Here is a 16,788-nt window from a genome sequence, read left to right on the forward strand (position 1 = left end):
ATACACTAGCGCTGCACCCAATACTCTTCTCATGTACAGTTATCATTGATTGATTGGTTCCCGCTTTGAAATATCGAGTCGCGATACAGGGTTCAATAAGGCTTTTGTACATAATTTGGGATCCTGACTGATCTGAATGATTTTCTATTTCCTTAGGTTGCACACTGAACACTCTTCATTTGAACAGTATAATCTTTTCCGTTTGTAATACATTGTGATTCTATTTGTATGTGTTGAGAATAAAAGCTTTTAATAAACAACTTTTGTAACAACTTGCCTTTTGTCTCTTGTGATATTTGAGGAAGAACTAGCGAGGGATGATTAGATGTGCCCTGAACGTCATCCGTTATCCGAAAATCCGAATACATAATTGCCTCTCACATAATGATTTGACTCTACCATGTAACATCACGATTGAATTTTTTTTAAAGTTGTTCCAAGTGTACAGTTAATCTGTTGTCGGTCGTAGAGTCTTCTTTCTGAATTATTATGGATGACAGTTAGTGTTTTACTTTCTGTTTATTAACAGCTCTATTCTGTTTGTAAGAATATTCTGTTTTTGGAATTGTGCACATACAGGTCATGGGCTGTAGTAGTTCTCATGTATGGAATCAAATAGTGATAAGAACAGGTGACCGTATCCTGCTCCACTGGTGGCACCCATCACAGACATTGAAATGTCTATCCAGTTTTCACTAGAACAAACAAGGCTCTAATGGTCAAAATAGGGAATTGCATCGGACTTCATTTTTGTCACCGATGCGTCATATTCAGAAATGTCGCCTACATTTATACCATAAAACATTTTGACAACTGGCGAAGGGTAAAGTGTGAAAGCATGTGCATGCTGATTGCAAAGGGTATGCGGAAAACATGTGTTAATACAGTTGTGACTGCACTCATATCTATGCACCATTGCAACAGATTTGTAGCGGTGAAAAAACTAGTTGTTTCGAAAAAATTCCATATGTGTCCAACATACAACAATATCCTCTCTTACATTCTACAAATAGCTTCATAAAGAATTCGAATGACAAACATACAAGTAATGATCTCAATTATAGAGAAGCCTGAAATACTGTCACTTTCTCTATCTATGCATGGAAAAGATCAAAATAGTGATGAGAAGTATATAAATGGATCACTGAAAATCAGTGATGACACCAGGTATCCCAGAGAGTTATAAGCATGTAATACTCTACCAGGAGCACCCGTCACTCTCACAAATTTCATAAAAGATGTAAGCTATTTGTTGTTGCAAAATGCTGCTACCAGCAATATTCCGGACATATCACGGTGGCCTGTAAAGTATTGAGTGTCGACCAAAGAATCAAGGTATCACTATCATGAGGAATGATTCAAATCGTCGGGTTACGAAGCCACGCTGTCAACCAAGTCACCAAGCAGGACGACCTGATCATTTCAAGTTAGAGCCAGTGAGTAAGGAGGTGTGAAATTTCCACGCAAAGGTCATAGTATGGGATGGAATTGCAAATTTCCACAATTATATTTCTGGAACGACTTGATCAGGCTTGTTATGCCAAACCTTGATTGAAGTTCAGTTTAGTTGTAAGAAAAATGTGTCTTTCCAGGAAATTTGAATGATATGTACATGCGTTTAAGCACATAAGCAACAGGGAAACGTAGATGCCATAAGTTAAAGCTGAAGGCATATTGTTCCACGTGAAACTCACTGTGAAACATCACTAGAACGAGATGTTTATTTTGTACTATTTCTACACTAATGTATGTCACATATTACCACCATTATATCCAGGAACAATAACGTATATAGTAGATGTTAAGTGCTTTAACCCTTGGGTTCAATAACAATGTCAAAAGCGGAAGTTTAAAATTTTACTTCATGTAAAATACCTGCAATTTAAAGTTCTATGAAAACGATTCAAATGAAATACTATTGACGTTGTACTTTTCAACAAAACCATCTCCGCTTCAGAGTATAGGACAGACGTAGTCGATCGCCAAATCATTTAAGAAAGCCAGAGTCCCGGTACAAAAGACGACAAGAACGTTTACTTGTCGGCGGCGATTGTGACTTACCTAGTCCGAAAATCCGACACAGTCAATCAGAGGCTCTCCGTTCCAACTATGTTTATTCACATGTCACAATTCCATTCAAAAATATCAATGCATTTCAAAATAGTTATTCAATTGTCGGTTAGTTAAGATCCGACACACGCTCTGCAATAACCAACGCGCACTTCACCAACGGTTACATTGGCACCATGTCTAAAACATATTATGTTGAGTCTATTTGGGATAATGTGACATTGTTGTATACTGTAACAATTTTTTGATATTCCTCTTTGTAACCAGTACATTAAATTGAACAGGAGGATGTATTGGCAGATATTCCTTTCTTATTACGCATGTCGCTTTGATGAAAACTGGATGTACAGGGAGTAGATGTGAGATGATTCAACTGCTGCACGTACACATCGAGGTCAATTAAACAGTAGAAGGTTCCGCCTTCACAATCAGTTCAAGTGAAATTCTTCGCTATGTGGTCATATCCCATTGAGCTCTCAACGCGAACTGACCTGCTGACGTGTATATGTTCATATTATATTATGTACTATTGAAAAGGAAACATATTTAAGTGGATCGGTGCATGACGAGACGGTTTACTTTGGATAACAACATTATTGTCTCATTTCTCCAGTATGCCTTCGAGTGTGTCGGCATCGAACTTGGACTTACTCTCGTGGTTATCGAATGAGTTACGTTTGCATGACCATATTCACTATATATGCAAGGTGTACACATGCTTACCAAGTGGAAGCAGAAGAACTGCGTAGGCATGTACCGGCATGTGCGTATCTCTCCAGCTTTGAAATATCGAGTCGCGATACTTGGTTCACTGAGGCTTCTGACCATAATTTGGGATCCTCACTGATCAGAATGATTTTTTTGTTTCCTCAAGTTGCACACTGAGCACTCTTAATTTGTAAAGTGATATCTTTTCCGTTTGTTTGTGATTCTATTTGTATGTCTTAAGAATAAATGTTATAAATAAAGTGCTGTGATGCCTTTAGTGACAACTTGTCTTTCTGTCTCTTGTGATATTTGAGGAGGAACTAGGTAGGGATGATTAGATGTGCCCTAAACGTCATCCGTTATCCGAAAATCCAGGGAAATAATGGCCTTTCACATAATGATTTGCCTCTACAATGTCCCGCCACGATTGAATTTTTTCTTGTAGTTGTTCCAAGTGTACTGAACACGTCCCATTTTAATTCTGGAAACCAGAAACTCTACGCTCTTTGCCCAGTCTCGGCCAAAGGTATTTACCAAATAAACATTATGTTTTCATTGGAACATACTGAGGAAGAAAAAATGAAAAAAACATGTTTAAAAACTCAATATTTACACTATGGGCTGGCCAATGGGCGAGAATATGTTCCTTTACTTAAAACTCATGTTTTTGTTTCGCAATACATAAATGTATTTCTTTCAAGTATCATGACACAAAATTTGACTCATTTTAACTTAACTCAACGATCTTATAGCGATATTGAAATGTTTCGCCCATCGGCGAGAAAAAGGTTTGGCCCATGGGCAATTCCATGGGCGAGAATGTTTTTCTTTACTCAAAACTTTTGGTTTTGTTTCGCAAATACATACAGGTGTTCTTACAAATTTCATGATAGATAATGTAACTCAATTTAACTTAATTCAACTAATTTGTGACGTGTAATTAATTGTGGGCAACGTATATTGTGTCCTGTGAACTATACTTTATATTATATATTATTACATTACTATTTAAAAAGGGCATTTGGTTGGATGTTTCCTATATAGAAGTTTTACAAATTTCACCTTTTTTACATACTGTAACGATCTATAATGAACCCGGCCTTACCTCTCAAAACGTTTTGATAGTTTATCATATGAATTCATGCGCGTGTACTCCAATTCATTGGCGTTATTTTCCACAATATTAAAGTTTAGTTAGTTTCTTTTTCATTTCCCATTTTATGTCTCCTTGTTGCATCACACTGGGCAATTAAGTGACATTAGGTATGCAATATACTGGTGCGCGTGCACGTATTTTACTGGGGAAAAAAAACGATTCGTCTTTCATTGCATAACGTATGGCTGAATATCTCACATTCTAATGAAATCTCGGAATAATTATTAAGTTATATGAGGTGTCGAACTGACCATTGGGAATTATGTTTAAAGGCGATTGAGGAAAATTTGAGTGAGTATTATGACACTAGAGCAACTTTTAAATGCATTGCCAATTTTGGTGTGAAAATGTGAACAAGTTAAAAAAAAATCAACAGCCTCATATTCTCATTAGTACGTTGTATCTAATTACAGTGTCGGCCTTATTTACAGGTGATTCTACAATACCTGCTCTTGTTCAATTACAATCTACCACACCAAACGGGAATTAACGGTTATGCATGGATACATTTTTTCATTAATTTGTGGATTTATTGAGCACAAAGACAACAGATTTATGAAAGATAAATTGGTGCTTTGATGTATTCAACGAATTTTTTATTTTCTCCGCGTTACTGATGTGTTTCATCGTTTAATGGGTCATTCATTAAAAGTATGTTGTGATGCGATATCAAAGGCGCCTCCCAATATACACAGCGTCGTCCGGTGAACTACCACCCCACCCTGTCAGTAAGACTTATGTAATCGGTACACAAATATCTTTGATGCGCTGTCAGTGTGGAAAGAGTTTGAATTACGTCCACTGGCAACAGAAATCCTCAAAGTATAGTAACAATCAACAAGGCAAATGCCGAACTTATAATTACCTAGTGACGCACGAAAAGACGGCTGTAAATCTGTCTGCTACAGCTACCATGCCATCAGCCTTGTCACAACTGGCGTATTAACGGCTTATTCAAAACATTAATTGTAAAAAGTTCGCTTACAGTCTAAGGTATGCAGTCCTCAACTGGATGTTTCATACCTTATATCAGCTACCGACCCTGTTTGTGAAAATATGCACTAGACATAAGATTAAAAGACTAATAAAATCAATTTTAAGACCGTATAGACCTCAAAACTATGTCTTGGTATCATCTCTTGTGTATTAGATGATGGTAATGACCTGAAATGTTATACCGTTAGATTAGGAAGGTGAAACATGAAAGTGTTATATAATACTTGGGAACTTGGGCAATAAGATGTAGCAACATAAACATGCATGGAATAGGGAAAATGATGAAAACAAATTGAAAAGGATTTTATGAAACATTATTGTACTTGCAAAAGCGGTGAACAAAATTGTTTGACTAGCAAGGAATTGTCATGTTGTACGCATGGTTCCATATACAAATTCAGATATACAACCGGTATGAAGCTGAGAACTGAGATGCCATGTATAACCTGCATTCACACACGGAAGCAATATACTTGTGTGTGTGCCCCCTCCTCTTAAAAAAATGTATCACTGAAGTATTTGCATTGTAACAAATATAGTAATTAATAAAACTTGGTAATTTGATTGGTCTCAGAAGATTTTCAGTTTTTTTTACAGCTTTGATTGATACGGATTACGTACATGTAGTCACTGTCTCTAATGTATCTGCAGGCTGGAAATTTCAAAACTCATGTTGAAACACTGTTCCTGAAATAAGGCAGTTTCTTTTATTGGGTATAAATAGTTGATTGGTCTAGTAACGCAGTCATTTGTACTTGATCGAATAATTTCCACGAAACATTCTAGCAGAATTTTGTATTTTATCATATACATGTATTGTTAATTGGAGAATATACTCAGAACGCAAAACTGATAACATTCAAACATGTAGTACACAGTGAATTGTTACATATAATTTCCTGCATGTTGTTTTTTAATAAAAAGCCTCTATGTATACTGTAATTGGTGTCCACTGTTAAAAGGGTATTAGTGGAGTCAGCCATGGTAAATGGAGAGACAATAATAAGGTGAATAATTATAGTCTGTTGCAGAATATGCGGTATAAGTGAAGTCATTTATACATACATATTACACATATACAGATGAAATACAGGATATGACACAGTGCAAGAACAAATTAAGATAGGATTCTATTTTAAATGAATACATGATTATGTATTTAATTAGCATGTTTAATGATTACGGTCTACATACATCTTCAAACAAGTTTTACAGGCTAACACGGTTGAGATACAGCATCGGCATACTGAACTGGATTTTTTTTCTGGCGGTCGTAAGTTCAGTGTTTGACTGAGCACACTTGTATCGGGGCTGTGTTTATAACTTGTAGATGTTGGGACTGTTAGGACCAAACATTTTCAGTTTAGAGTGACACTCTTCCCAGTGTTAGTGGGTCTGGAACCCGTGGTGTCAAACAGGTTCTGCACAATACGTCCATCAGATTTTATCTACTGTTCAGCAACATTGTCGCTGAATTTCAGAACTCTGGCATGATCAAGGATTAGGAAGGTGAACGAGGGGAAAGGCAGACGCACGTGGATTTACTGTAAGGTTATTATTGTCAGGAGTCCACATTTTTGGGCATTTCAGACACTAATTGAACAGAGTTAACCCGCACATGTCCACTTTAGTCAGACAGACTATAAACAAAAAATGCAATGAGCTGAAGCTCTTAATCCCTTATAACAACACCCAGGGGGAGGGCACAGTAAGGCTAAACCGTGTCCACCAGACAATATCAGGTGGCTAACGTCATATCTCCCATCAAGTCAGCTCTATTTTAAGCATAATTTAATTTTGTACATTTTGAATAAAAGAAATTTCAAAAAATTATATTTAACAAATCTACACATTACCAAATACAAACCATTATAACCCGTTCTACACTTCGTCCCAATTAACCTGGATCATTCAACTCGCTCGCGATGGTCGAAGGTTGTTTACGACTTGAAAGTGAATGCATCGACAGTGTACAAGTAACCTTTAACTGCATGATATATGTTCATGATAAGCATAAAATCACTAATCGGTCCAATAAAAGCAATTAGTTTCTCAGATATTCCGCTGTACTTGCTTTGGTTCACTCCCAATTGTCAGACGACCTAATCATCAGACAGACCAGTCAAGTGTGACCAGTGTACCTGCCTTGTTTGGCTTGCCCTCACTTACTTACTTTGGAGATTAACCGTGCGCTTTCCGACTGATGCGTATTTCGCACACGGGCCCGGCCAGGCCATTTAATGTGTTTCTGAAAGGGGCGAAAGTGGTCTGTGCAACCCAAGAGTGGGCTTTAGGGGTTGCTTATATAGAATTTGGGAATTTTGAGATTTGGAATAGATGCCGATGGGGTTGGGGAGGAGAACTAAGGGAGCTGGGTATGGTGGATGTTTGTTTGTTTATGTGATTTTGATTTGGTAGGTTATTGTGTTTTTAGATGCGTTTTATTAGCTCCGTTTTGATTAAGAATACGCTAAGGCCTTGAAGTTTTCTAGTTTATTTTGTGGGTTTAGAATTGCTTGCCCTCATCTGGCCTACACCTTATATCGCCTACACCTCATATGTCCTTCACTAAATAGTGGTATAGTATGGTACTGTCCATTAACCCATTAATGATTTCATTAATTAATATGAATTAATGACCTGAGTACATGGGCCTTTGAACTAATCCGATATTTGCATAGGGGTATCTGATCCTTGAGTTTGTTTTGACTGTTTATACAGGATTACTGTTATAATCCACTTTGATCACTTAACAGGTCTACTCATCTCAAAGGTTTTGTAAGTGTGTATACATTTCCTTACCTGATATAATCCAATGTGAGCATTTTAACAGGTCTACTCATCTCCAAACCTCTGTAAGTGTATGAATATACCTTAGTAAGTGCTATTGTTTCTCTTTACTTTGATCAACGAAATAGCTTTCACAATGTTAACAGGATCACCTCATCTCCAATTTAGGAATAGGTATATATACTAGTTTTTAAGTTTGTGCAAAAATGTCACATCTTCTGAATTCGTTACCCCACAGAGAGGCGGTCAGCAAGTACTACATGCTGGGTTCTGGTACAGGCTGAATGTCAAGCTGTAATTATATAACTTGCTGTTCACTGGAAGTGTATCACCATTGGCTGCAATTGCAGATACAGCACCACATTACGACCACATTACATCAACCAAGCCTCACAGTCATCCACCTACCGAGAATGTAGAACACATCCGCATCATCGCCAGAATGAAGGAGCAAGTGAAGACAGACATCATCCATGTGCAGCAGATCTACAACGCCGAACTCGACCGAGCTGTCGATGATGTTGCTGTTCCTCCGCCAGTGTCCAGGCTGCTCTCTACCGACACCGCTCCAAGTCCATCTCACCTCTCCCAGAATCCCGAGCCGCCGTCGACCTTCAAGAACCCTGGACTAAGACTGAAGATGGAAGAGACTTCCTGTGCATTAATGATGGTGTTGAAGATAGACTGTTAGTGTTTGCGACATCTGAGATGTTGGAGATTTTTAATGAGCAGGACACTATTTTCATGAGTGGGACATTCTTCGTGTGTCCTAGCTTGTGGCTGCAGGTGTACACTATCCATTGCCTTGTGGATTGCAAGATGTTCCCAATCGCCATCTCCCTACTCCCAAACAAGACCGACAGACCTATGTCCGACTGTTCACCTTGCTGAAAGATGTTGTTGGCACAAGGACTGGTGTAGACCTCTCTCAAGACCTCATCCAGACAGACTACGAGGCAGCTGTCATCAGTGACATCATGATGTCTTCCCAGCAAGTTCAGGCAGAGGATTTTTTTCCACTACGCCCAGGCTCTGTAGAGACAAGTTGTGGACAAGTTGAGGCCTGGCCCGAGACTACAATGACAACCCAGCAGTGCAGACCCACACCAGAAGAGCTGTTGCGTTGCCGCTTCTACCCCTAGCTGAAGTCAAAGATGCCTGGATTGAAGTGATGGAGCAAGGACCAGATGGGCAGCAGATCATCAGGTTCAACAACTACGTCACCAGCACATAGGTGGACTTCAATGCCACGTTCCCTCGAGCCCTGTGGAATCAACACAAGAACAACAATCCACGCTCCAACAACCATCTCGAAGGTTTCCACTACGGCCTGAAGAAGAGAATGCCGAGAGCCCATCCCAACATCTTCCAGTTTGTCATAGAACTCAAGAAGATCGAGACAGCAGATAGACTGTCAAGAAGGCAGATTGCACTTGGTGGTGCCATGAGCACTCATGCTTGTGTTGACAGAGACCGAGATGCAAGGATCGAGAGACTGAAGCAGCAGCTTGCTACTGGCAGAAGATCAGTGATCCAGTTTCTGGATGCAGTTGGACATTTCATCAAATTACAGTAATTTTGCTAGTTATGATGTTGTTCTAATGTTATAAAACATGAAGATGATGGATATAAATGTACAGTACTATGATAATACATGTGTATTAATGATATTTGATGTTGTGAAGATGATCTCATATACAAAATGAAATTACAAAGTATCAAGTCATTTACATTCTTTGTTATCTTGTTGGAAGAGTTCATTTTACTTATAGGGATAAGGGTACAAGTGTGATGTGCTCTCATCCATAAATATGTTTTGATAGTAGTGTAGGCGATATGAGGTGTAGGCCAGATGATGACAGGCCCCTGGTTTTACTTACTAATTACTGAGCTGCCCAATTCTGTCATACTGTGGGCAGAGTAAGCTACTCCAACTCGTTGAATGACATATATTAACCAGATTATGATTCTGTTTGTAAGTTGCGTTTGACATGTATCGGGTTGTAGGTGTTTTATTAGGCAAGACCAGGAGTAGTTTTTTTCAATGAAACCTTTTAACCGTTGAGTTTGTTTTTCATTAATTTCATTGAATACATAGTATAATCTCACATGTACTCTAAGTATCGTACTATATTACTCTGAGGAGACATTGAGTATCATTTTTGAGTTGGCATTGTATGCTGTCGGAATGACGTTACAGAAACCCCTGCGTCAATGGACCCGTGAAGATCCGGTGTAGAACAGATCTTCAGCAACCCATTCCTGGCGTATCAGGGCGAGTGCGCTTTTCGAAAGAGGCGACCAACGGGATCGGATGATCAAGCTCGCGGACTTGGTTGATGCATGTCATCGTATCCCAATTGCGTGGATAAATGCTCATGATGTCAATAACTGGATTGTCTGGTCCAGAATTGATTATTTACAGACAGCCGTCATATAGCTGGAATATGAGATATACGTTATGCAATGAAGGACCATTACACAATTAAGTTAAAATGAGTTCAATGATACATGAAAGAAATACAGTTATATTTCTGCGAAACAAAAACATGAGTTACTGAGTAAAGGAAAATATTCTCGCCCATGGGCCAAACCTTTTTCTCGCCGATGGGCGAAATGTTTCAATATCGCTATAAAATCATTGAAATAAAATGAGTTAAACTGTGTGTCATGATACTTGAAAGAAGAACATTTATGTATTTACGAAACAAAAACATGAGTTTTAAGTAAAGGAACATATTCTCGACATAGTGTAACTATTGAGTTTTAGAACATTTTGTTTTTCATTTTTTCTTCCTTAGTATGTTCAAATGAAAACAGCATGTTTATTTTTGTCAATACCTTTGATCGAGACTGGGCAAAGAGCGTAGAGTTTCTGGACTATTGGGTTTCCAGAATTAAAATGGGACGTGTTACAACTTATTCCTTATATTGCCAGAAACATAAATCATAACAAGACAATCCATTAAACTTCAAATTTCAATTATTTAAAGCCAACTATATGAACGCGGAAAGTCGTGATGCCGTGACGTAATCCGTCCCAAACATTCCATTTGGAGTAACATCCCTTGGTTTTACAAACGGCAGAAAATGTCATTCACTTAAAATAAAAATTGCACCCAGTAAATTTGGCGTTGGAAAGAAATCAAGACCCGGCTGATGCTAAAACATGGATTGATATTAATATTCTGTGAACGTTTGATGTGTTTGAGTCATAATACGGCTGCTGATGACGGGGATTACCGCTTGAGGCGGTGCGTTTGGAATTCCTGAAGCAATACACGACAAAATGGAGCTCAGTGATATATTTTGGTTAGTCGAGCATTCTCTATAATTGCTTCGAATGGACACTTCATTTCGGTGACACGACATATACATGATCTGTCTGACTTCAAGACTTGCATCATTCATAGCCTGAATCGATGTCCCTAACGATTTTTAATGTTATTTTTAGACATTGAAGAATCCCCCTAAAGCAGTTCCGTATGTCTCCGCTCGATTGACAACGTAATCACGTGACATACTGAACGACAGTCAGTTTGGTATTGTTCACCTAGGCGAGGTCACCTGCTTCAAACACACTTCTCATATGTCCCATGGAGGGGAATAGTGACTTTTTTCGCAGATTACAGCAAACAAAAACAACAGTTGTGCTCCTTATCCTTCCCCTGGTACAAATAATATTGTCTGTACCCATCCATGTGCATATTGACTGAGAGCCAAATTATGTTTCACCCAGAGCTTGTATCCAACAGCGGTAGAGACAGTTCGTATTATTTTAACGTTTTGTCAAATTGTGGAACTAACAATTCGAAGAAGTTGCATGCAATATAACTTTGAATTGTATTCAAACATAAGTGACACTGAAGTGGTATGCTCTTGTCAGCTGATGGCTTCGTGCGAAGCTCATGAGACGAGTGGAAACTGTTTGCCGACTGCCGCGTCTTCCAGGTATGGTGTCCTTAAAACGGATGAAAATATTTCCTCCTTTGGGCAGAAAATGTATGTTATTTGGTAAGTCAGGGTATTTAAGTAGTCATTGATTGGTGGGTGATTTCATAGTCTTATTATGCGAACCCTTTAAATGACGTTATTTAGGAAATTGTACATTCAGCATTTTGCAGAGAAATATGTGATGTTTCGACTGTAAAGTTTTGAATTATTATGATATACATGTAGTACATTTCGTTGAGTTAACCATAGTCAAATTGTCGAAACTTATGTTAAATAACGTATAACAAAGGTGTCAGAATGAAATTGCTATTACATATTATATAGTATATATATCGGGTGCAAAGCCACGACATTAAGTGAAGTAATGTCGGACATGTAAGAAAACGGCTTGTTGTCGTGATTTTGTATCGAAATATGATATTGATCCACCTCAGAGGATATTGATCCACCTCAGTGGACATTTCCAAATTTGACGCATCGCTGACAAAAATTATGTCCGATGCAGTTCCCTATTTTGACTAGAAACATATGTTCCCGTGTTCTTTTTCAAGTGAACAATTACCTTGCCTGTGCATGTGTTTGTGACGGAGGCCACTGGTGGTGAAGAATACGCTCTCCATTTTCCATGATAGGGATTCATTAACTCACAGTCATGACATAGTCGGAATCGTACAATCGACTCTGTATTTGGCAGAGATTTCTCATGAATATGAACAGGGTTTCATCGCTTTATGTAAAAGTAATGAAAAATAGAATTACGTCACAAATGATATTTCTGATATCACTAAGACGCATCCTTCTGTTCACAAACTATGCTGATATCCATTCTGATAAACGTGAGCTGGTTCGTCTGTGGCTGGTGTCTGAATTCTCTTACGTATGTGCGCGAGCGAAAGATCTGGCTCAAAACATAACATATTTTTCCCTCAGTAAATTGGCGATGTAGTTGATAGATTTATCATTGCACTGCCCCGAACATATGTTATGAAAAGAACAACGTTGTATAAGGTTTATCTGTTTGATGAAGTTAGGCATTGTAAATATCATTCCTTGACATGAGTAAAATCTGCTTTCATATGTTACATTTATGTACCAGTAGGTCAACGGGCTCACCATATGTTCAATGGAACTAAATGAAATTGCATTTCATGGAAAAAACTAAATTTACCCTTAACTTCAGTTTGGACCTTAAAGACACACGTTGAACATTCAATGCAGTAAGATTACCTTATTTACATGTCATAGCTATTTTTAACACACTGATCATATAATGTATAACCGAGGCAATGACCTAGGTGGTTTCACCACAATTTTACTTCACAATTAAATTACTACGGTAAATCAGTCAAAAGAGGTCTCACTCCGTTCAGTCATGATTTCAAAAAGAGGAAGAGCATGCCCATAAAGCAATAACAATCTGAAAATTGCCTGAAGAGAAGTAATTTGTTCAGTAATGAATAAAGAAAGAATAAAGGACACGTGCTGTAAGTCACTGATCACGTGATACAACTCGAATCAAGTAATTATTCAGCACTCGTTGAAGACATCCCTGTGTAATGAATGTATTACACATTGTGTAATAACATCAAGCACTGGACGCACTAATTGCGGTCGTTCCATGGTCATTCGCGAATGGGTCGTCGGTAGCACTGCACAACTGCGCGCAACATTTACTTTGTCTGTTTATCACCTTTCAATACACACTTCTAATTCTCAAGAAAACAACGTAGAGATGCATTGACAAAATATGCATGCAACTCATGACTCGAATTGTGTTACTTGATTGTTATTATTGCAATATCCTTTGATCTTGTGCAGGATTTGAACATATACTCGTATTTTAAATCGACAGAGTATACAAGCCATCAAACTTGGATTGTAGTAAGGCATGCATGGGCATTGTAAATCAATAACCATCGAAATATTTTGTCTCCGCATCATAACATTCATCGCCAGAATGAGTCGTCATGTAACTTTTGGTGCTCCATTATTGGTGCGTGAGTGAATTTGGTTAATCAACTCTTTGAATAGTAATTTCTATAATATTACGTCATGTCAGCTTTACGTGGGAGGATAGAAGAAGGTCTAAGGTATTCCACTTTGTCGAAGCCAACGAGCACAGATAAGGCGAATCTGAAATTCGGTCACACGATAATAAGTTTCAGAGCGAACTGCGGCGTCTGAGACGACTTGCCCACCTGTGATCTCGTCATTGTTCAACCACTGGGATGTCGGAAACATATGTACAATGTATTACCAGGTCGTCAAATAGAGACAAAAGTCTATGTATTATCAGGTGCAAATTCTTACACAATCCTTATTCCTTTTTCCAACGTTAAACTCAGACAATTTGCAAAATATACGTGAGTTGTTAATAAATAACTATTCTCGTCCACGTCAGATATTCTGTTTCTAGAACAACTCGTGTGTTAAACTCGTAATATAAATGGTTTCTGACGGAGACTCATTTCGTAATCTTTATATGATCAATTTTGTAAGACATTCTGATATATGCATAATGAGACATAGTCATATGAATAGTAAGTAAGTACAGCTTGACAACATGAATAACATAAAACTGTTTTCATTAGACATAGCATATTTTATTCATGAACAAATAAATTTAATACTTCCCTATTATATGGACGTTAAAGTTAACTGTCAATATGAAGTCTGAATCCGCGACTGCAACAGGCACAACTAAATGTCCTGAGGCCATATCGATGAACTTGATACACCAACCTTGAAAATGTTCATCTGTCATCGCGAGGGAGTAGATAAAAAGTATACATGTCTTCTGTGATGCAATCTGTTTGTTATGATGTGAGTTATTCATTGGTGTGTATTCTTTTCCATTTTCAGACATATCATGACTTCTGTGGTGATCCTATGTTTTGCATCCGTTCTACTTTTCATACAAGGTAAGTTTGACAAATATTCATTGTTTCATCCACTTATCTGCTTCAAAAGAGCAGTTTAATATCGTGTCACTGATTGTTTACAGGCCGCCGCCGTATGGCAGGAGTGCTACTGCGCGGCGTAAGGCTCCAAACACTTTTGTATGCAAATTGTGTGAGTGTCGGGTGCTAGCCTTTTTAGCGAATACGTGGTGTCAGCACTGATTTTCAGTGATCCATTTATGTAATTGTCACCACTATCTTACCTGTTTATGCTCAATGATATCTGTTTTGCCAGATAATCTCTGGCGTTGACGTTCCATATTTTGTAAATAAAGCAGATATAGTATTCCCCGAATAGATGTTATTCAATCTGAACATACTTCAATCAGTAACCTGGAGATGATTTTATTGAATGAGTGAGTGAGTCTGGTTTTAGCAATATTACAGCAATATCACGGCGGGGGACACCAGAAATGGGCTTCACACATTGTATCAATGACTGGAATCGAACCCGGGTCTTCGGCGTGACGAGCGAACGCTTTAACCACTAGGCTACCCGACCGCCCCGAGATGATTTTATTGCCTTGTAACAGGCATGGACAGAATATCCTACAAATTTATTTATCAACACATTTCACAAATATACATTCAGCCTAGAAGTGGTCTAAAGAGTTACTATTTGCTGTCATCGCTTTGCCAGCTTTTTTATGTTATCCTGATTTGAATATGTTTTGTTTTCCGCAACACCCTGCAATCATGGTCAGCAATGTGAAAACTGTAGCAAAACAGGTGCATGTGTATCAAAGTGTTACCCTGGGTATTTCAACAAGGAATGCACGTCGAAATGCAGCGGTCGATGCAACCATCATTTATGTAAACTCACAAACAATGGCTTCGATGAATGCATCCTTGGCTGTATTCCACGATTCCAGGGTATAAGCTGCAACATACCATGTGAACATCATAGACAGTGTACAGAATGTAAAGGAGGATGTGTCGGCAACTACTGCCAGCTGGGTTCAGTCTGTGTTTCTGAATGCGTGGACTCCTACCATGGCCTTGACTGCAAGAACTGCTCTGAACAATGTAAATCGTGTAACAGAAGCACAGGAATATGTGCCCAGTGTCATTCTCCATACACTGGCCCCAACTGTGAGATGCCATGTGAGAATTGTAAAGGAACATGCAAGGCTGGATGCGAAGGAGGCTGTAAACCTGGATTTTATGGTCATTGGTGTGACAAGGTGTGTGGTGAAAACTGCCGCGCCGGCCTTGACGCAACTTTTGAGCTAGAATGTGACAGAAATGTCTCCAACACGTGCATCCTCGACTGCGACAAGAAGACAGGACATTGCATCCACGGTTGTAATCCCGGATTCTATGGCCATTGGTGTGAAAAGGTTTGCAGTGAAAACTGCCTCCCAGACCCCAACGGAACTACTTCATCCGCATGTGACAGAAATGGCTCCAACAATTGCATCCGCGAATGTGACAACAACACAGGAGATTGTATCCACGGTTGTAATGTCAGATGGCATGGTACTAACTGCTCATCTCGCTGTAACTCAAAGTGTAGAAATCTGTTCTGCGCTGAATGAGGAGTGTGTGTAGATGGTTGTGCACCAGGATATGCTGGGACTGATTGCTCATGCTATGAGAACTGCATCGATCATGTTTGTCACGCTGAGAACGGAACCCGTGCAAAAGGGTGTAACAAAGGTTATTATGGTGCATTTTGTAGTCACTCCTGTGAGATATGCATTGATGGGATTTGTGACCAGGAGTTTGGAACCTGCACAAAGGGATGCAAAACTACTGATCATGGATGCAAATCCACCTTTTCAAGTGACTGTTCGATAGACATCTGGCGAAATCAAAGTACATGTTGTGAGGTAATATTCATTTCAATAATAATACTAAATGTAATTATTAGTATCAATTTTCTCTCCCTGAATATTGATTTTATTCTGAGACAATTTTCGTTTATGCTTTGAAACAATTTGACGTTTGAGTTGAGTTTAACACAGCTTTGAACTGTATTTTTTTTTATTTCTGCAGCAACGACGATACACAGATATATGATAGACTTGAGGAAAAATTATTTTTTAATGACGAAATATTTTAAACATTATACATGAAAAAAGAGAACAAGGGTGGAAGATATTGATATATTTCGTGTCATCTTAACATGTCTTATGTTGAGTACAAATACCA

At 38.5% G+C, this 16,788-nt stretch overlaps 2 protein-coding genes across 2 annotated transcripts in view; both read left to right on the forward strand.

Annotated features, from left to right (window-relative positions):
- The window catches only part of LOC125377379 (multiple epidermal growth factor-like domains protein 10), a 31,442-nt gene extending 22,580 nt beyond the window's left edge, over positions 1–8,862 (forward strand). The window contains exons 2-3 of the mRNA XM_048390442.1: positions 8,071–8,406; positions 8,540–8,862. Coding sequence (XP_048246399.1) covers positions 8,071–8,406; positions 8,540–8,862 — 659 coding nt within the window. The remainder of the gene's footprint in view (positions 1–8,070; positions 8,407–8,539) is intronic.
- A 200-nt stretch (positions 8,863–9,062) lies between these two features.
- Positions 9,063–16,172, forward strand: LOC125377380 (multiple epidermal growth factor-like domains protein 6). The gene is made up of 3 exons (XM_048390443.1): positions 9,063–9,269; positions 14,537–14,595; positions 15,677–16,172. Exons 1-3 carry the CDS (start codon positions 9,063–9,065, stop codon positions 16,170–16,172), a joined length of 762 nt encoding a protein of 253 aa, XP_048246400.1.
- The last annotated feature ends 616 nt before the right edge of the window (positions 16,173–16,788 follow it).

Source organism: Haliotis rufescens, unplaced genomic scaffold, assembly GCF_023055435.1.
Source record: "Haliotis rufescens isolate VD_foot unplaced genomic scaffold, xgHalRufe1.0.p SCAF_9, whole genome shotgun sequence".
Taxonomy (NCBI): domain Eukaryota; kingdom Metazoa; phylum Mollusca; class Gastropoda; order Lepetellida; family Haliotidae; genus Haliotis; species Haliotis rufescens.